At 49.3% G+C, this 21210-nt stretch overlaps 1 protein-coding gene across 21 annotated transcripts in view; it reads left to right on the forward strand.

Moving 5' to 3' along the window:
* Positions 1-21210, forward strand: part of LOC125044253 (polypyrimidine tract-binding protein 1-like) — a 146270-nt gene that overhangs the window by 100138 nt on the left and 24922 nt on the right. The window contains exon 1 of one of the 21 annotated variants that reach the window (XM_047640825.1): positions 7241-7738. The exons of 18 other annotated variants lie outside the window; for them this stretch is intronic. In XM_047640825.1, coding sequence (XP_047496781.1) covers positions 7736-7738 — 3 coding nt within the window. In that variant the 5' untranslated portion in view covers positions 7241-7735. Of the gene's footprint in view, positions 1-7240; positions 7739-8127; positions 8212-15846; positions 15868-21210 lie in introns of those variants that run through there. 2 more of the 21 variants (XM_047640821.1, XM_047640824.1) reach the window with 2 other exon arrangements.

Raw genomic sequence — 21210 nt, forward strand, 5'->3', positions numbered from 1 at the left:
ACACACACACACACACACACACATGCATATATAGCTACACAAACACACACACACACACACACACATGCATATATAGCTACACAAACACACACACACATGCATATATAGCTACACAAACACACCTACACACATGCATATATACCTACACAAACACACCTACACACATGCATATATACCTACACAAACACACACACACATGCATATATACCTACACAAACACACACACACATGCATATATATATACCTACACAAACACACACACACATGCATATATATACCTACACAAACACACACACACCTATACATATGCATTTATAAATATCTATACACGCACGCACTAACGTGTATGCTTATACACACAGCTCGCTCGCTCACATCACAAATTAAGAGTTACGTGGTGAATTTTAGGTAGCTGGATAGGTTGTCCTCAAAAGGGAAATAATTCGATGTAGGGCTGTGATTAAGAATACCTTCTCGGTTTGTCCGATGAGTGAAGGTTCGCTACTTGTATTTGATGCCCGTCCGGCGAGTTCCGACACGGAAATTGTGGTTCGTGGTCGAGTCGAGCAGAAGGGGTGTCCCGGCGGAGGAGGAGGAGCAGCAGCAGCAGCAGCGGCGGCGGCGGCGGCAGTGTAGGAGCGAGCGGTGTGATTGTGGTGTAGCAGCTAGCGGGGGTGTTGGTCTCCTCTCCTTGTGTTCACCTTGACGGCCACGCCCCGTGACGGCTTACCTGCTTTACGAAGCCGCCTTCCCTCACGCTTCCTCTGGCGTGTGTGTGTGTAAGGGGGGTGGGGGGGCTTCACTGCTGCGGCTGCGGCTGCTACTGCTGCTCCGCCTCCGCCACCGCTGCCGCCGCCAATTTGCCTCTTGGCCGGCTTGATTTCATTCCTCGAGGTTCCGTACGCATTGCGCCCCTTGAATGGACTCCAGTTCTTGCGGCGGGCGAGGAGACGGGGCCGAGAGGGAAACTTTTTTTTTTTACGAATCGTGTGGGCTTGGGTTAACTTCCGTGTGTATATAGAGAGACTCGGAGATGTTCCGGAGGAAGATCTGTCCGTTTTTTTGTAACTGTCCCTAGATGTCAAAAGACGCAACGGTTGTGTGGAGGCTTTATTTAAACCTAATTAGAGCAGATCTTGGATTCACTAGAACGAATATCTCTGATTGCTTTTGAAATTAGAGGCGGGATATTATTTTGATTGTTCCATTTATTCATGTAAACTGTGTAAAGCATTTCCGTTTCCACGGAGAACATCGGTGAAGTGGTTATGGTCGAGAGCATTCAGTTACATAGAGGGAAATCAGAACGGTTATTTGTCCCTCGTCTGCTGTTTTCGATATTGATTTGCTAGCTTTTTTTTTTTTTTCCGGAAAGACCAAGTTTGACAGATGGATTGGCTTCCAGGCAAAGGTGAAAGACGCATTACAGTACACGAATTAAGATTGAAGGAAAGAACACGCGGAAAAGGTCACGAGGTGGAGGGGAGGGGTGGCGGGTCGGGAAAGGTCAGAGGCTGGGCTGGAACGGGGAACAAGGTCAGGCTGGGAGGTGGAGATGGGAAGGGCGTGGGCGTGGGGGTGGGAGGTGAGGGAGGGAGGGAGGGAGGGAAAGATGCGAGCGCGCAGCAGCAGAATCGGTCGTGATTTATCTATAAGGGCCAAGTGGTGCGTCATGTTAGGTCGTGGCACACTGTATTATGTACGAGGGCAAATGGTGGGATACGGCACCTCGCCCTCTCGCCTCATTCTTTATTAAGGGCGACCTCACACCTGGCCGTGCTGTGCTCTCGCTTTTCCCTCTCCTTTCATTCGCCCTTTCCTTCGCCCTTTCCTACTCTCCTTACCATCTCCCACTCCCTACGTCACCCCCTCGATCCCTCTCGTCTCCACCCTTCCAACCCTCCCTCTTGCCGTTTCTTTTCCTGCTTTTTTGTCCCTCCCGTTATTATTCTTTCCCCTTCCCTCTCGATTTCCCTTGCCTGGCAGGGGAGGCGAGAGCCAAGGAGACGACAAATATAGGGGGAATCGGCATCCATCTTTCTTCCCTTCCCCTACTTTATCTCATCCCCCGTCGCTTCTTCCCCTCTCCAATTCTTTATCTCCCCCACCCCCTCCTGTCCCCCCGCCTTAGAGAGGCACTAACTTCTCCTCTAGACGTCACTTGCCTTATTAATCTTTACTCTCGATCAGTCGTGAATTCTGACGCGGGCATTGGCGACAATTGAATTTAGGTCGACGTGTATTTGCTCTCGGAAGGCTTAGCTGTCGAGTCGCTGCACAGTTTCCTCTCGCGAGTCGTTGTTTATTCAAGTCTCTCTTTCTTCTTTTTTAATCTTTCACTGTTTTCGCCTTCCTTTCCCCCCGCCCCACCCGGCCCTGTCCTCTCACTCCCCTCCCCTGTGAATAGTCAAGGGAATTGAACTTTTGGGAGGGACGATGAAGGGGCGTCATTTTATATCTGAGAAGAGGGAAGGAGAATATGATGGAGGCGGGTCGGCCAGAGCGTTGTCTTCGCGTTAATGGTCCGGTAATTATTGTTGGTTGGTTTATCATCGTTGTAGTTTTCACTTTTGTTTAGCTTTTGGCGCCATCGTCGTCGGGATGCGCTGTTTGTCTCCCATGCCTGGTTATATACTTACAGCTTAGGTTTTGTTCACGCTGTTGAAGTTGCCTCTGCATTTCATGCGAGAGAGTACTGGAGCTACATTGCCCACACCCTTTTTGTTTATATGCTTTACGGGGATTGGTTGGCATCGTATGGTGTAGAAGGGGAGATTGTTGCGGTGTTGATACATATAATACTCAACGGCTATTAGGCAAATTGAGGGTAATTTGTAAATCCTTGTTTTTTTTTGTATTAGCCAATGGCAAAATTGCATCCTCCCTTTTCGCTCTTGAACTGTCTTCTTCGTTCTCTTTAAGTCCTAACGAAAAAGATTTGAAGGTTAAATTTCATACAAGATGCTGTTCCCCTTGCTCTTTAGAATGCACCGTTCCATAGCTACGTCTCTCATCCCTTTAAAAGCAAGAGTGAATTTCATTGCGTATGAAACCTCACTCCTAAGAAGATCACACACGACATGGAGATGGGCCCTTGATTTATAGATACAATCAGCGCACGAGCCTTTCCTTTTCATTGGGCCGTATTGAAGAGTCTACAAGCCGATTTTACTAATGGTGCCAGTGACCGCAAAGTGGGCTTTGGTAAAGGACGAAAAGCTTGCTACCGGGGAACCTCGCGGCGGCTGAAAATTCCGGGTTTTCGAGAGGGTCTCATCGGAAATCTGGCTAAATGTTGGCGGGAGCTTCTGGCCGTGCTCGTGGCACAGGCCGCATGTTCGTCCCGTCGCAAGCAAGCACGCTCGCTCTTTATTAGTGTTTTGGCGGCTGTTTTGTTCGTTTGCCACCACCAAGACGGAGCCGGAGGAATGTGGTGGTGGTGGTGGTTGGTAGGGCCAAAGACTCCTGGAGGTCAAGGACAAAGCAATTTGTCATGGAAAATGCTGCCGCTCTGGAACACTCTCGCAGGTCAACCCTTGATTCCACGCTTCAGTATCCCCCAAATCGTACAAATATTAGAAACGCGCAGCTTTGGGCGCCCCTAGTCTACCCGATTGCATCTAGCTTCATCTACATTTATCTACTCGCACACTCCAAGAAAGACTCCTTTATCCTGCGCTCGTGACGGCGACGGCGTTCGAGCCGGGCCCCTCGGCTGCGTCTGAGGTTTGGGGAGGTCAGAAGGGGGCGGGCGAGTCGTGACCCTGCCAGGGGTTTACGAACCCACCTCCGGTCTCGCCCCCCGGGAGTCTTCCCTGGGTTTAACCCCTGGGTCACGATCCCCATCCTTCTCGTCTTTAATGATAACCCGGCGTTCTTAACTATATGTTTTGCGCCGGCGTTTCCGGTGCGGGTCACGTGATTTTGTCTTGTTTTGCCTACGGTTGAGTGGCCCGCGAGGGGGCTGTGGCGTGTAGCGGAGACTAAAGTCATGGCACCTAAGAGGAGGGGTTCAAGTTCTACGTTCATGGGTTTGGAACAAGCCCTCGTACTCTAACCTCTCCTAGGCGACTGCAGAGTGCTGCTTATCCTTGTGGAAGAGGACCTTAACAGCCCCGGTATCTCTGAGATTTCGGGTTTCTTTGCAATTGTCTCCAAGGTTTTGCTGTTTTGCTGTCCCGTGGGGATGGCGGCCGCCTTCACCTGGTGTATCCGTTCAACTGACAGTCAGCCCCGCATGCTGTTCCCATCTTTTGCATCGTACGTCTTTCAGGCAGAATTTAGTGACATGGGTTGCACAAATAGCTTACCGGTTTTCATGTTTTTTTTACTCCTTGTATAGTAATCATGAACCCGTCAAAGTAGAAAGATTTTACAGGCGTGATTTAAAAGAAGTGGTATTTTTGTCACTTCATAAATTCCAAGTTCAAAAAGCCTGCGCAGCAACAGCGTTATCAGCATAGGAAGTTGCAGCATGTTGCGGCTCTTTACACGTATTCCAGTTCGCCGTTTTGTGGTATAGTCAGTCAGATCGTAATTTATTTAATGACTCCCTCCGTTCTTAACAATCGGTGGCAAGCAAAGCGCCTGGAAATTGATGACAAAGGTGATGGGAACGAGCGGTCGAAGCCCTGAAGACGCAGCGTTACGTGAAGCAGGCTGGTTGCTGAAGGAGGAAGTCCAATAGCACGTTAACCCCTGCGATAATGAAGAACATTTAAGAACATTTTTCTGGTTACTAGATTACGCAGTGCCCGCCACACACAGCCCTAAGTAGCAACCAGTGTATCATTATAAGAACTGAAATGGATTAGAAGAATTGCACACAAAAGTAAAGTTTCATTAGGTTCTTCGTTCCTCTCCTCTCTCTCGTATGCGGTAAAGCTGAGAGGATTCTAGTTTGGCAGCCAAGAATCCTGATTTTCTTTATTCCTTCCCTCTGGTGACCGACGGTATTCAAACCGCGCGGTCGGGGAGTACACCTTTGTGCCATTAAGCAAATGGAATGATTCCCCTCATCCTTTTGGGACGGCGTAAGTAATCAGGCGGTCTTACGGGAGCGATATAAAGTATTCCTCTTGGCTGGCGACGTATCGGGGAAGGATAGTGCTGAAGCGGCCTTTTGTGCGTACCGTTTTGTTCATTTTCGAAGGAATAGCCACAAGTAGCTCTTATTTTAAGGTTGGCGAGCACACGTACGGGTAAGATTAGAAGCGTCAGGGATTGATCGATTTGAGATGGCAAGGCATTCTAGATTATTCTGTTGTAGGAGTCCACCCTGGAAAAAAAAGTTGCCACGAAGTTATCCAAAAGTGTGTGTGGAGATCCCGCGCGTATTCCCAAGAAGCTCCCAATATCCATACAGATGCGAGGTTAATTAATGGAGCCACGAGTTCAGTCGGGGGACAATTGTGTCGATCTTATTAATACATTGCTGTTTAACTTCCAGCCCGCCTTATCCTCCATTTAGGTGGCACTCCTTACAGTGTGTGTTGTACAAGTTTACATATCGTGTGATTCGAATTAATGAGAGAGAGAGAGAGAGAGAGACCGAGAGACTGTCATTTTGCTCTGAGATTCTAAAACCCTGGTTATTGTTCCCCCCCCCCCCCTTTCTCCCTCTTGAAGTCGTGATTGCTCTAGGTATTCTCATTAATGGGCGATTTTTCATACGACTGACGCAGGCTTGGAATTTTGATCTTCTTTCTTGTTTCGTTTGTGTAGGAGGAAAGGCCAGAAAAGGCTTTTCAAGTTCTGCCTGTGAGAACATTTGTGGTGTTTTTTTGTTTAGAAAAGAGGTGTACATTACGAGGAATTCTTTATCGTCTCCTGTGCTGTTTCTTATTTGCATTGTGCTTTATGTGACAGCCCCCACGTTACAGCATACAGCAGCATCACACACTAGGCTGTCGGGGTAATTTTAAGGTAAACATACGCGCAATAAATCTGTTGACGGTGACTAAGCAAACAAGGTTTTATTCCTCCTTGTATCAGCGTTTGCTGTGTTTGCGCATTCTAGTTCTTCTCTTGAAGCGAGTTCTTTGAAATATTATGTAACCTGCGTTTTGAAGAGTTGAACAAGTTTCTGAATTACGGCGTGGTCTGTAGAAAAGTACAGAAGTGTTTCAGGAGAGCGGGGCCCTTTAATTCGCGTTAGTTTTTTATGCCCGTTTCCTGTATTTTGAAGTAACCGTTTCACATGTCTGCCGGTTGGCCTGGAAGTTGCCGGTTTTCTTTAGTTTTTTTCGGTGTTTGTTTGCAAAGCGAGTGGCAAGGGTTAGGAGGCGATAACCTTCGGGATAATGGTGCGTGTGTGACGAAGATAAGGGAAATTGTGGTCATGTGGCTTGGTGGTGAGGCCGGACTTGCATACGTGGCGACGGCAAGGCGATCTGGAGGGCGAGTGAGGTAGCTTTGAGGAGCGGGCGTGCAGTGCGCGTGCGGCAGGTGAGGAGGGACCTCCCCTATTCCCTCCTTCCAAACGTGCTTCCCCCCCCCCCCCTCTCTCTCTCTCTCTCTCTCTCTCTCTCTCTCTCTCTCTCTCTCTCTCTCTCTCTCTCTCTCTCTCTCTCTCTCTCTCTCTCTCTCTTTCTTTCTTTCTTCCCCCCCCACCCCCCTTCCTACCTTATCCCCTCTCCTGTATCCCCTTCTACCGGCTAGGAATATGGTAAAACTTCTTGCTCTTTGCAGCATTGGACAAGGATGGTGGAGTTTTCTTGAGCCAGTGTTGTTTTTGAGTTATCCGTTTTGTGGCCGGTTTCCCACCTCGCTCCCGCCTAGAAGTAAACGGCAGACCATTTAGAAAGATCCGGAATAATGTCGGAATTAGTGCAGCATGAGAAATTCTGGTGATTTTTATGTGTGCTGTGAGGGTTGGTGAGGAGTGTGATGGGACCCAGGTAGTCAGGTGGGGGAGGGATTCTAGGGGAGGCCAGGTAAGCCGGGGTGTGCTGGGCTCCCGCGCATGCGTCTCCTACCTTCACACGGAGAACCATGCAGAATATTACATGTATTTTTTCCGCCATGGCGGTATAGAGAGAGTTTTTACATAATACCTCCAGCGTGCTTTTAGCTGTTCGGTGGTTTTTATTGTTGATAAAGGATTTACTTTGTGGCCATAGCATAGGAGAGCTTTGTTTAGATGTGGTGGTGTGTGGCAGGAGTGGGGGAAGCGCCCCGCCTCCCTACCGTGTGCGGCGGGCGGGCTGTGGTGGGGGCTGGAGTTAGTCGTGAGCACGCCGCCGGCCCGCGCTGTGCTCTCTCTCTGTGTCTCGCTACTCACACTACCTCACTCACACCCGGACCTCACACCTTTCACATCACCGCCGCCTTCATCGCTGCTGCTACTGCTGCTGTATCTTGTTACTTCCGCTGCTAACCACCGCTAGCCAGCCGCTTCGACATTTCCCCCAAGTTTCACCACCACGTCGTCTACACCCGCCCGCCACAGTGCGACCTGACTGCAACTAAACATATCCTACACGGCCTTAACTCGACGAGTGCTGCGACGGTGTTGAACCCTGTCGTCCGTACCCTGTCATCATCTGGGTGTGTGCACGTCACGCCCACGACTTCGCCCTCCTTGCCACCACATTCTTCCCGAGACGCATCTCTCACTACCACCAAAATTTTCACGGCGGCTGAGCAACCCACGCCCATCTTCTCCTACCTCCCGCCTCCTCCGCCCACTTTCTACCAACAACCCGCCAATCTGGAAGTCACACACTTCGACGTCATGGTAAGTTTCCTTCCCTCCGGAGCTTCTGCCAGAATAGCCTTGGGCCGATTATCTTTATAGACTTTCAAAATTTAGGGGCTTTGATAAAAGTCCGGAAGTGCTGGTGACCATTCCCTGTACTGCATTTCGCCATGGACTCGTCCGGTTTGGCTGGTGCAAGGGTTTTCGAGCCGAGATTCTTTCGATGCTTCCTGGAGACGAACGCTTCTGTGTGGCATTGGAAAGTGCGTAGTTTTAACACAGTGTGTTTAGGTGTCTGTTTCCCGACTAGTGTTACGTTTAAAGGCAGTGTACTTGACATTGATCCATTTACATGAAACGATATGCTTTTATGGCAAGGAATGGTTGAAAGGGCACATTGACAGCTTATCGGGAGGAAATTAGTACCCAGCACCCGATGAGTAATGTTCAGAAATGCCTTGTATTTGTTCATCCATCGGGAGTTACGAGAAAATCCTCTGGTCTGGTTTAAGGTACACTTGTTTTTCAATATCTCCCCAAAGTGTCAATGTACTGCAGAAAGAAAATATCAGTAATAAATGTGCACATGTACTGTTGTGATGGGCTTGTCCGTAATGTGTTTTAGTTTAGCGTAATGCATTGAAGCAAGAATCTTTCGTTCTTGCCGGTCGGCGCTTTAGGTTTTCCATGGTAATTCGTATTAAATAGTATCACCGGCGATGTTTACTTCTGTATTCTGGGCACTTCATACTGATGTGGTGGTAGTGGTACAAATTAGAATTAACATGGTTGCAGTCTTGTGTTTGTAGATCTGGTTGTCGGCAGCCAACTTGAAGATAATGTGAAGAGGCTCAAGTGAGGTTTGATGCCACCGTCGGTACACCAGCACCGCGTACACCACGTCCTCATCCTCAAGTGCTGCTGCTTTTTGGGCAGGCCATTTTCTTCTCCAATGGGCGCATTAGGAAAAGCCAGTCCAACTGTTAGCTGAAGGAAATGCTAGTAAATTATTTCTCATTAGCTAGACGGTCTCTCATCTCCTCTCCTTCCCTCCCCTCTCCTCTCTTTCCCCTCCCCTCCTCTCTTTCCCCTCCCCTCCCCTCCCACCCACCCTCTTTCCCCAAAGCATCGGAGCTTTAGTGGTATTGGCACTGAAGTTGTCCTTTCGTTTGCCTACCACCTTTTACGCCCACGTACCGGGTCTCGGGTACGTGGGCCCAAGACTCTTTATTCCCAACCCGAGGGGCGACGGGGAGTACACAGGACTGCTGTGCTTGTAGAATGGAGAGGCCCGTCCCCTGGTGGAGTTCAACTTCCTGAGGCTTTGGATGTAGCGGGTGTCCTCCCCCTCCCTATCCCACTCCCCTCTCGGACCACCCCCCCCATCCTCAAACCTATCGTCCCCCCCAACCCCACCCTCACCTGTTGGATGTCAAATCAAAGTTTCCTTTTTAGGGTGTAGAATTTCATCTTGCTTAGGCTATAGTGTTCCCACCTGTTGGATTTAGTCGAACGGTTTCCTTCCGTTTGGTGTAGGGTTTCTTCCCTCTTGCTAGATGTAGTGTTTCCACCTGTTGGATGCGCTGCTGTGCTCATTACGGCAGCGTTGGCGTTTTCGTCTTCGGGGTCTTTATTGATGGATGGGGCTGTCGTCGTGGTGCCTGCCGTTGCCTCTTTGATTTCCCCTTTTCATCCGTCCTGCCTCCCTTTCGCTCTGGTTTTAACTCTTTATCTTTCTCTCTCTTTTTCCCTCTTCTCTCCCCTGGGTGAATGTATTGCCCAATGCTTCTCAAATATAAAGAGCCGTCGAAATTCAACTGCATCATCATCAATAAAGAGTAGTTGAATAAAGAAAATACTCTAAAATGTGTGTTGTTAACGCGTGTGCACTTAGAGGAAACTTGAAATAAGAGTAAATGCGTTCATTACACTCACGCTGGCAGGTGTGCAGAGGTAGAGACACGCACAGGTAAACACACACACACACACACACACACACACGCGCGCACGCATACACAGGTGCACACACGCACGCACACGTGTAAACCTACAGGTAAACACACACGCACGCACAGGTAAACATACACACGCACGCACAGGTAAACATACACACGCACGCACAGGTAAACATACACACGCACGCACAGGTAAACATACACACGCACGCACAGGTAAACATACACACGCACGCACAGGTAAACATACACACGCACGCACAGGTAAACATACACACGCACGCACAGGTAAACATACACACGCACGCACAGGTAAACATACACACGCACGCACAGGTTAACATACACACGCACCCAGGTAAACATACCACGCACGCACAGGTAAACATACACACGCACGCACAGGTAAACATACGCACGCACGCACAGGTAAACATACGCACGCACAGGTAAACACACGCACGCACGCACAGGTAAACATACACACGCACGCACACAGGTAAACACACACACACACACACACAGGTAAACACACACACACACACACACACAGGTAAACACACACACACACACACACACACACAGGTAAACACACACACACACACACAGGTAAACACACACACACACACAGGTAAACACACACACACACACAGGTAAACACACACACACACACAGGTAAACACACACACACACACAGGTAAACACACACACACACACAGGTAAACACACACACACACACAGGTAAACACACACACACACAGGTAAACACACACACACACACAGGTAAACACACACACACACACAGGTAAACACACACACACACACAGGTAAACACACACACACACACAGGTAAACACACACACACACACAGGTAAACACACACACACACAGGTAAACACACACACACACACAGGTAAACACACACACACACACAGGTAAACACACACACACACACAGGTAAACACACACACACACACAGATAAACACACACACACACACACGGTAAACACACACACACAGGTAAACACACACACACACAGGTAAACACACACACACACAGGTAAACACACACAGGTAAACACACACACACACAGGTAAACACACACACACAGGTAAACACACACACAGGTAAACACACACACACAGGTAAACACACACACACAGGTAAACACACACACACACACACACACACACACAGAGGTAAACACACACACACACACACACACACACACACACACAGGTAAACACACACACACACACACAGGTAAACACACACACACACACAGGTAAACACACACACACACACAGGTAAACACACACACACACACACACAGGTAAACACACACACACACACACACAGGTAAACACACACACACACACAGGTAAACACACACACACACACACAGGTAAACACACACACACACACACACACACAGGTAAACGCACACACACACACACACACAGGTAAACGCACACACACACACACAGGTAAAAACACACACACACACACACACACAGGTAAACACACACACAAACACACACACAGGTAAACACACACACACACACACACACACACACAGGTAAACGCACACACACACACACAGGTAAAAACACACACACACACACACACACAGGTAAACACACACACAAACACACACACACAGGTAAACACACACACACACACAGGTAAACACACACACACACACACACACACAGGTAAACACACACACACACACACATACACACACACACACACATGTACACACACACACATGCACACACACAGGTACACACACATGCACACACACACACAGGTAAACACACATGCACACACACACAGGTAAACACACATGCACACACACACAGGTTAACACACATGCACACACACACAGGTTAACACACATGCACACACACACAGGTTAACACACATGCACACACACACAGGTTAACACACACACACACAGGTAAACACACACACACACAGGTAAACACACACACACACAGGTAAACACACACACACAGGTAAACACACACTCAGGTAAACACACACACTCAGGTAAACACACACACTCAGGTAAACACACACACACACATGGAAACACACACACATGGAAACACACACACATGGAAACACACACACACAGGTATAATTTGTGTGTATGTGTATGTTTATGTATGAGTGAGTGTGCTTGTACATCCCTGTACAATAGAATTGTATATTCAATTAGTCGGTTTTAGTTACAGTAGCAGTAAGCTGTGACTAATGCTGCCGATGGTGCAGGTGGAGTGGATGGCAAGTACAGACGAGGGGTCGCAGCTGGTCTGTTAATGGTGATCAGAATGCTTGTGTAGAGATTAGTGTTCCTTGTCGCAAGGTCCTACGCGATGCTTTTACGTAGACATTTGGCCAGGTAAATGTGATTGGCAGTAAGCAGCGTTTTTAAAGGTGAGCGAAAATGATGTGGCCAGATAGTACAGGTCCCTTTAACGTGCAAGACTGAGAAACCATGTAGGTGGCGGCGCGCGGGCGAGGGGTTTGTTGCAGGGGAGAGAGAGGGCGACTATTAACATCAAAAGGGAGCCGCTCGGGTGAATACACCTGACGGTCATCTTGATCTGCCTGTCACGGGGATCCGATTGTCCCGACGGTTGTTTATTTCCGCGTTGTGTGTGCATTTGTCGAGGGAATGGCGGCGGGGGCGAGGCAGCCCAAGCCAGGACGGCCCCGATGGACGGCGAGCCCAAACCTGGGAGGGGGATCGCCTGGTGGGGGGGGGGGGGGTCGGGGGCAGCACAACCTGGAATTGTATGGGCGAATCTAGTAGTATGTGCGGGTTGTGTTGTGGCAGCGAGTGGTCCTGGGTGGAGTGAGAGCAGACGCAGCCATTGATCGTGGGGGCCCAACAAGTGTTCCCCTGGCGAAGTGGCGGCCTCCCGGCTCTGCCGCACTACACCGCCACCCTGCCGCAGTGCTGCATCTACCTCTTTTTCAAACGGCCTCTAATAAATATAGGCCGCCACAGTACCTCGTTTCGGAAGTGGAAGGAATGGGGTGGTTTCGGGCCAAGCCTGCCCATGGCACTGTCGTAGGACCTGGCCTACGACTTGTATCTTAGCCGGCACTGCTGCTACCTAACATGACCATCCCAACATAACCAGTGCTCGCCACGCCCTCCGACTCGGTGTTGCCACCAAGATCAGGAATAGACTAGAATGAATATATATATAGATATATATTTATATAATAGTTATATAATATATAATGGAATAGATAAATGCTTATTTATGGATTGTATGTAAATTGAAGTACGCTTTATACACAATTATATATTCATGTAGGCTTGTGTATGTATGTATCATTGTATCACACAAAGTTCAAGTATTTTCAATGTGAATGTGATTATCTAAGGATCTGTATTCATAATTGAGTAGGTGTTCTTTCGCGCGCATGTATGGTTTTTAGGCTGAAGATGCTGGAATTCTGGCTAGGCGAAGGAATTGAAAAGTTGTCCGTCGATGTGCTGAAGAACGCTCGAGGAGTATGTAGGAGGGAGAGGAGGAAACCACAGAGCGGAAGGCGAAGCAAGCCTACCCCACAGGAATGGATGTTGAGATAGGGCTTTGGAAGCTTGGACTTCAGCAGGTGTGAACTTTTTTATTTGCCAAATGCAAATGCATACCCCAGCGTGTTCGTGCTTGCTTTCCTAATTGTACAAGAATGTGGCGTAGACAGTCTGATAAAAGACAATGTAGTGGGCATTTAACCGATCTGATGTGTGCCTTCAAAGCTGATAATCTACCAAATTTGACTTGAACCGTACATTTGTTAATCATTAGTACCGAGAAAGTTTTGTGCTATACAGCAATTTCAAACGGCCGCGTACACCTTAAAGGAGAAAAGCGTATGTACATAGAAAGCTTATAAATGTCCTTTTCTGAAAACTTTGTTAATATCACTTTTAACGAATTGAACAGCGAGTGACGTTTCCTCGTGTGGTTCCGTAGTTGTACATAGTTCTCCTTTTGAGCTGGAATACGTTTGTGGGATCTCAAACGGGCATTGAGAGTAGTAGGACTCTTTTCTCGCCTATTTTGTTTTGCCATTAGCTTTTACTGTGCGTTTGTCATTTCCTGGGATCGTAAAGGCGTTGATGAGAGGCCCGGTTTGCGACAGCCTTTCTCTGCTTGATTAGGCGTCTTTCGGTCGCCGTTTTTTCATATCGGGGAAGAAAGAAAAGCTTATTTGTTAATAGGGACTCTTTGGAGTAGAGGAGCGAGGAGAGGGAGGACCAGATCGTGCGGCAGCTGGGGAGTATGTCAACATGGGCCTGACCTGACGGATCAATGACTGCGCCAGTTGGCTGGTGGATTCCTCACATGGCTAACACGCGGACCCACATGCCCCCTCCCTCCCGCCCTCTCCTAGCCTGCACCCTCCCTCCCCCTCCCCCTCACAACCATGTGTCCGACGACGATCTTGTCAACAACGAGTGTTCATCATTGTCAGCACAGCTCCTCTCGCCGCCTTGGTTACGCCTGTGCCTCCCGCCGCCCCTCCTTTGCGAGCCCACTCGCTGCTCCTCGTCGCGACAACTGACAACTGCAGCAGCCACACCTAGCAGGGATTTCCGGGCCAGGTGGAGTGGATTAATGCTAATTGAATAGTGCCGTTGCAATTTTATACTATTGCTCTTCAGGCGTATGAGTCATATTTGCTTACTGCGAGCCTGATACATATTTTATTTTACACATTGTTGTTGCGGGACGAGTTTTTAATGCATTCAAGGTACGTTTGTGGGTGTTACATATCACACACACACACACACACACACACACACACACACACACACACACACACACACACACACACACACACACACACACTAAACCTTTTCCTCTTAACATTGCTGTCGTGAATGGCATATCACGATACCACCCCAATTCTATAAAGCATAACGTTCATCGTAACACATGACAAGTCTGGCGGTTAAAGGCTTGAGATTCCACACCCTTTTTGCCGAGAGACCTTGTTGCTGCAGGCGTGTCGTAGTCATCTACAGCTGTTCATGTAGGGGGGAGCAGCATTTAAGTCGAGGCCTAAGAACCCGTAAAGCCCTTGGCATCTGCCCGTCGAGTTGGATCAGATGAAGATGAATTCTTGGCTCGTTTCCCCAGTATGGATAGCTGTCGGTTTGGTCCACCCTTCGTCCGTACCTTTTTTTTTTTTATTTAAACGTGGGGCGATCAGTGGCTGTTCTGTTTATCGGAATGTACTGTTATTCTGCTATTCACACTTGTTTCGTCGAGGGCAAGAGGAACTGGGGATTCGGAATCGTCTCCCGTTTTATTTTTTTTCGAGAACGCCGGCGATGCCCACGGTAACAACAGCGCCGGATTGTTGAGGAATGTGGAGGAGAGGAGAGGAGTGGCAAGGGTGCAGGCACTCAGCGTCGTTAGTGTGGTGTCCCACGTGGTGTAGCGAGGACGAGCGACGGCGGGCGAGGCGGAGGCGAGAAGGCTGGGGGAGAGGGGGGGGATGCCGTCATGCATCGCCCCGCCCCTCCCCCTCCCCGTTGCCCCTCCAACATGCGATACGAGAACGACGACGAATTATTGCATGAATGTTAAATCCTGGTGGGTGACTCGGAAAAGGGGAGCAGGGAGAGAGAGAGAGAGAGGGAGATGATGCTGGGTGTGCGGCCGAACGATTAGCTGCCATGTGCGGCGACAGCGTTGTGTAGCCAGGCGTGACGGCAAATGATGCGTTCCTTCGGCGGGCCCTCGAACTTGGTCCTGATCTCGGCTCTCGCGGCGTGTCACAAGCTGTTCGTTTTAGGTTACCGTTTTCTAATTAGACGAGTTAAGAATAATGGTACACGCATATACCAGTGTTGCCGTTCTGATCATGCCTAAGTAATGTTCATAACAAAGCACATGTTGATGTGTATTTATATATATATATATATATATATATATATATATGTGTGTGAGTGTGTGTGTGTGTGTGTGTGTGTGTGTGTGTGTGTGTGTGTGTGTGTGTGTGTGTGTGTGTGTGTGTGCGTGTATTTAAGAATGTAAGAGTAATACATATTTATAGCACTTGTACTCCTTGTATGAGACTAATTTATGACTCCATTCTCTAACGTTTTTTTTCTCTTTTGTCCACAGGTAAGGAAGTGTTGCCGATGAAGCACAGGTGTCAGGGTAATGCATGTAAGTAGATGAGCAAGTGCAGTGGAAGGAGAGCGGCCATGCAAAGGCGTACCGTCCTAAAGATATTGCCCAAGGTGAAACACAAACCAGTAACCCGAGACCGCTCTCGTCAGCCCTGCCTGCCTGCCTGCCTGCCTGCCTGCCACGCTGACGACCGACCGGCCGGTCTGCTACACACTGCTCCGCTAAAAAGAGAAAAAATATATACATTTTAACTTGATAAAACTCGTCGGTGAAACGGCAGGCTTACGTGTACCATACACGCGTGTTGCACATACCACACCCCACACACACTCTCACTCACTCTCACACTCACACTCACACTCACACTCACACTCACACTCACACAACCCAAATACAGACACAGTTCAACCTACCTTAGCTGCCTTACTATCGACGATGTTCAAGCACATTCTCGCAGCCTCGTGGCCTTCCCTACCTTGTCGTTTTTTGTTGTTGGCATAAAGACTATGTTGTGGTAACGGATGTAGTACGTACTGACAGGATATCCGGTGACAGCACTTACACCAACACCTCTTGTGATTCCTCTGCTAGGCTACATGGTTGCCTGGCCTGTGAATGCTGCCGAGGTCGGCGGCTTTGACCATTTGGCGTCAGGAGATGATTCAGGGGAGGTTTCGGGGAAGAAAGCCGAAGTGCGAAAGCTAGCCGGATTTTAGGGAAGAAAGCGGAGGTTCGAGAGCTAGTCCGATTTTAGGGCGCCGATGTCCGCTTTTGTTCATCCGAGAAGTGAAGATGGTATTCGTAGGTCGCTGTGGCTGACGAACGTGGCGGATTTTTGCGTTAGGATATTCCAAGTTAGGTGTTGTGTGTGTGTGTGTGTGAGAGAGAGAGAGAGAGAGAGAGAGAGAGAGAGAGAGAGAGAGAGAGAGAGAGAGAGAGAGAGAGAGAGAGAGAGAGAGAGAGAGTCCCCCCAGCCTGAACCTGTATGGTGGTTTAAACTAGTGGGAGTGTTATGAGGAGGCGACGGTCACGGTGGTGGTGAAGCCGGCTGTGAGTAATTTGACGTTTCCGCGGCCGGCGGGCTTCTACCACAACCTCCACCACCACTGGCTGACATTACCCTCCTTTTTCACTCCACGGATTCCTTTCTGGCTGCTGGTCTCGGCCGCCTTATCGCGGGGAAAGATCGTATGAACGTGTGTATCGGGTGAAAGCTCATAGTAGCCTCGTGTTTCTTGTCGCACACTTCGCGGTTGGGATAGGTCTGGACGAGTAGATCGGCTCCACGAAAGAAGGGATCCACGACCTCCCAGATTTCTTCTTCTTCTTCTCTTCTTCGTGGATTTGAGTTTTCAAAATTTGGTGCTGGTGTGCTCGAACGAACATTGGTAGGCACGAAGACACAATAGAAACAATAGATAGCGTATCATTCCGCGGAGCAGCAACTTCAAACGGGCAGATAAGGCAAGTTGGATTCGATTCGGGCGCGTGGTGGCGGCGGCGGCGGTGGTGTTAGGGAGGGGGAAGGGAGAGGGGAGAGGGATGGGACAATAAGGTTGTGACAATGGGCACAGCAGAGCTACCATAAGCGAGAGTGGGAGGCGACTTTTCCTCCGCCTCCCGCGTCCTTCGCTCGCTCGCTCCCTCGACTCCCGGTTCTATAACCTGTGGTTAGCGCCCGCCCACCTCCTTCCCGTCCCTTTCCTGTCTTCGCTGGGCGCGGTAGGCGGTGTGGGTGGCCGCCGAACGCAGCGCCAACCGCAAGACCGTCAGGTAGAGAGTCGGTTATTAATTATCGTCCACCGAACATTGGCTCGCATCTGGTCCACAGCGACTGCGGTAATTACACGTCCTATAGTGTCCGCGGAAAGGATTAATGAGGCAGCTTTTTGACGGTGATAATCGATGTCTGAGGTGCGAGCGATGGCGGTGGGGTGATACTTGAGGAACTTTAGGCTTGTTTTTGAGTTCTTGAAGGAAGCGGCGCGGCAGTTAGGTGCGGAAGGCGGGAGGGGGGAGGGGAGCGTGACGGCGGGACATTACCCCAAGGGATCACTACCTGTTCGTTCCGAAAATTCGGCTCACACTCCTCTCGTCCCACACTTACTAGCAAAGTCATTGTATTGTTTTTAATTTCTATTCTCGATTTTGCCCTCACAATTCGCATGCGTCAGATGTTACTGGAATAAAAGTAGTAATGTATACCTAAATCTGAGGTGGTGATTAGAGAAGCCACAGTGGCGGCATCCCGGGAGTGAATGAACGACGAGCGCGACAGATGGTATCCTCGCAGGCCGAACGCGAGGCCTCGCCTTCCGACAGACGCGGCGCTGGTAAAAAATAAAATAATTAAAAAAATTAAAAAAAAAAAGCCACATTACCTCGAGGTGGTGAATTCATGCTTGCAAGGTGCTTGTGTGAGAGCGAATGGGAGACAGACAGAAAGACGTCCATCCTCCAGCATGCACTCGAGCACACACGAGCGGTGGAAAGAACCCGACAATACATTTGGACCATATGTTGAACACAACCAATGTGGCTTGACGCTCACACACTCCACTTCCGGCCGCGCTTCAACCACAAGCCCCCTTTGCACGCTCTTGGTTGTGTTGGCGTATTCTAACCGACCGCAGCCTCTTACAACCCGCTCATCTTAACGAGATAAATTCTTGCAATGCACGTGCACGCTCAACGAGACGGGAGGTTGTCGTTCATTGTTTTAAACCATGCCAACAGCGGGTAGATTAAGACAGCGGTATGCTGTGGCATGTAAAATATGCCACTGACGCTGTTTGAATGTGGATATATATATGTGTGTATATATATATATATATATATATATATATGTATTCATATTGAGTGTAATTATATTTACACGCATATCTGCATATATTCGTTAAAGTGTTGGCTTAGGATCTTAATGGCGGCGGCTTCCTGTACTGGCCCGTCGCGGAGTGAGGTCAAGTTCAAGGTGGACCGTTCTGTCGAGCCGCTCCCCCCAAACCCAAGTTTCTCTTCCTGCTGAATGACGTCGCGTAGAGAAGATTGTCGGGTGTTTCTCCTATTATTGTACTTTTGTAGACAATCTTTTGGATATTGTGTTCAATCTTTCCCTTTATTCCACTTCCTTGCGTTTGTCTTGTGTTGTTTGGCTTGTTCAGAGAGTAGTAGGGGAGAGTTGTTGCCGCGTCATTCATTCGAGCACATCCGGAAAAGGAAAACGTGTCCGTTGTCGAAGGGTTTAAAGGGGTCCTTGTTACCGCCGCCGTCGCTTCTGCCGCTTTTGCTGCTGCGATGGGGGGAGCGAACGGATGAACGAACGAACGAACGGACGAGCAGCGAGCGAGTTCCGGTAGGACGCTGCTCCGCCCGGGCCGAGGAGAGGATCGTGACTCCCCTGGAAGGTGTTGGCAGAGTTCCAGCAGTGGATTGATAGGGGAGGAATGTCGCGAACAGTTTCCTCTCTCTCTCTCTCTCTCTCTCTCTCTCTCTCTCTCTCTCTCTCTCTCTCTCTCTCTCTCTCTCTCTCTCTCTCTCTCCCTCTCTCCCTCTCTCCCTCTCTCTCCCCCCTCCCCCTCTTTCCCCCCCTCCCCCTCTTCCCCCCCTCCCCCTCTTTCCCCCCCTCTTTCTCTCTCTCTCTCTCTCTCTCTCTCTCTCTCTCTCTCTCTCTCTCTCTCTCTCTCTCTCTCTCTCTCTCTCTCTCTCTCTCTCTCTCTCTCTTTCCCCCTTTCCCCCTCTCTTTTTCTCTCCCCTTACGTCTCTCTTCCTCCTCCTCCTATCTTTCCCTCCCCTCCTCTCTCTGTTCGGGAAAATATCTCCAGGAAATCTGCCAGATAGATAGGCGCGTCCTTCAGTGTGGTTCGCCGGGGTCGTTGACTGCAACACCCGGGTACCGACGGCGGCGGCGGCGGCGGCTTCTCCCTCGGGCTGCGTGTCCAACCGAACGGCCGCGATGCTGTCAGCTGACTTGGTTGTCTTGGGAATGGGTTAATGTCTCTCGCCGGGGAAGGACGCGCCAGGGGGAGGGAAGTGTGCTTGGTGTGCTATGACGGTGGTGGAGCTTCGCGCTGGTCGTTCGTAAACTGTCTCTCTCTATATCTCCCTCCCTCTCCCCGACTTATCCCTTCCTTCCTTCCTTCATCTTGCCCTCACCCCTCTTCCCTCTTACACCAACACCGCTTCCATCCCACCTCCTTCGCTTCATCTCTTATCTTCTCCTTTTTTTCAATATTTGACCGCACACGAAGGGAGTATACACTTTAAATTGACGCGTTGAAATTCTTGCCTCAAACCCTGGTGACACGGGGCGGGGGGGACGGGGAGAGGATGGAGAATGCAGGGGATGAGTCCGGGTCCAAAAATGATTTGTTTGATGCATATATTTATTTATACGGCCATGTATCTCGTGAAGTGTTGCAGCAGATCTCGTTACCGGATCGATTATCATATCTCGCGGTACACCAGCTTCAAAAGATTTCATTTTTTTTAGGATTTGTTGTAGCTTTTTGTTGATACTATGTGTGTGCGTGTCCGGAAGTCGCTTCGGCTTTCCTTGAAGAGTGCGGTCTCTATGGTATATTAGGTAATAACCCCGTCACGGATGAGGTATTACGGGCCGGTTGTAGTTCATTAACGCACATAAAGCAGTACCCAATATCGTAGAAGAGGCATCTCCCCCTCCTCGCTGCTGTTCCCCGGGATATAATCCGCAGGTAATTGCTAGGAGCAGCATCCATATGCTAACATCAGGTAATCCAGCAATTATTGCCGCAGCCTCCGTCTCCTCTGTCTCCGGTTCCTGCTTGCTCATTAGTCCTCGAATAGTTGGTCTGTGCTTTAGTTTGCGTTGTTAGGTTTTCGTTTGTGCGTTGCGTGTGCGTCTCCTACACAGCAGGCACGCAAGCCCGGGACATGTTAACACGCTCGTAATGTTTACAGGAACATTCCTGAAATAGGCAGCAATAGTCTGTTGTGGTCGCCCTTGGTTTTCAGAATGTTTGATTTGTATTTCTTGCCCCGCCCTTACCCGAGCGCACACGCACGCTCCTAGTATCCTTACACGCTCTAGGACAGTCGTTGCTGGCTAAGGCGAGGGGGAGAGGGAGGGGAATGTATTGATCTTAAGGTTAATGACCAAATCTGGTTTAGGCTTGAGGTGATATTGATCCTGCCTTCTGCATCAGCTTGTATGTCTTGCCTTCGTATTTCCTTTTCGAGCCTCGCTTTCTCCTGTACTGTCGGGGGGAAATTGAATGAATTATCTCGATTCGTTCGCAGTGTAAGCGTGAGAAGGTTTGGAATGGTTTGAGGGAATATTTGCTTTAAAACAAACTTCTTGCTAGCAAATTTAGCGTACCACTACCGCAACCAAACGACAAA

The sequence above is a fragment of the Penaeus chinensis genome, chromosome 35 (assembly GCF_019202785.1).
Source record: "Penaeus chinensis breed Huanghai No. 1 chromosome 35, ASM1920278v2, whole genome shotgun sequence".
Classification (NCBI taxonomy): Eukaryota; Metazoa; Arthropoda; class Malacostraca; order Decapoda; family Penaeidae; genus Penaeus; species Penaeus chinensis.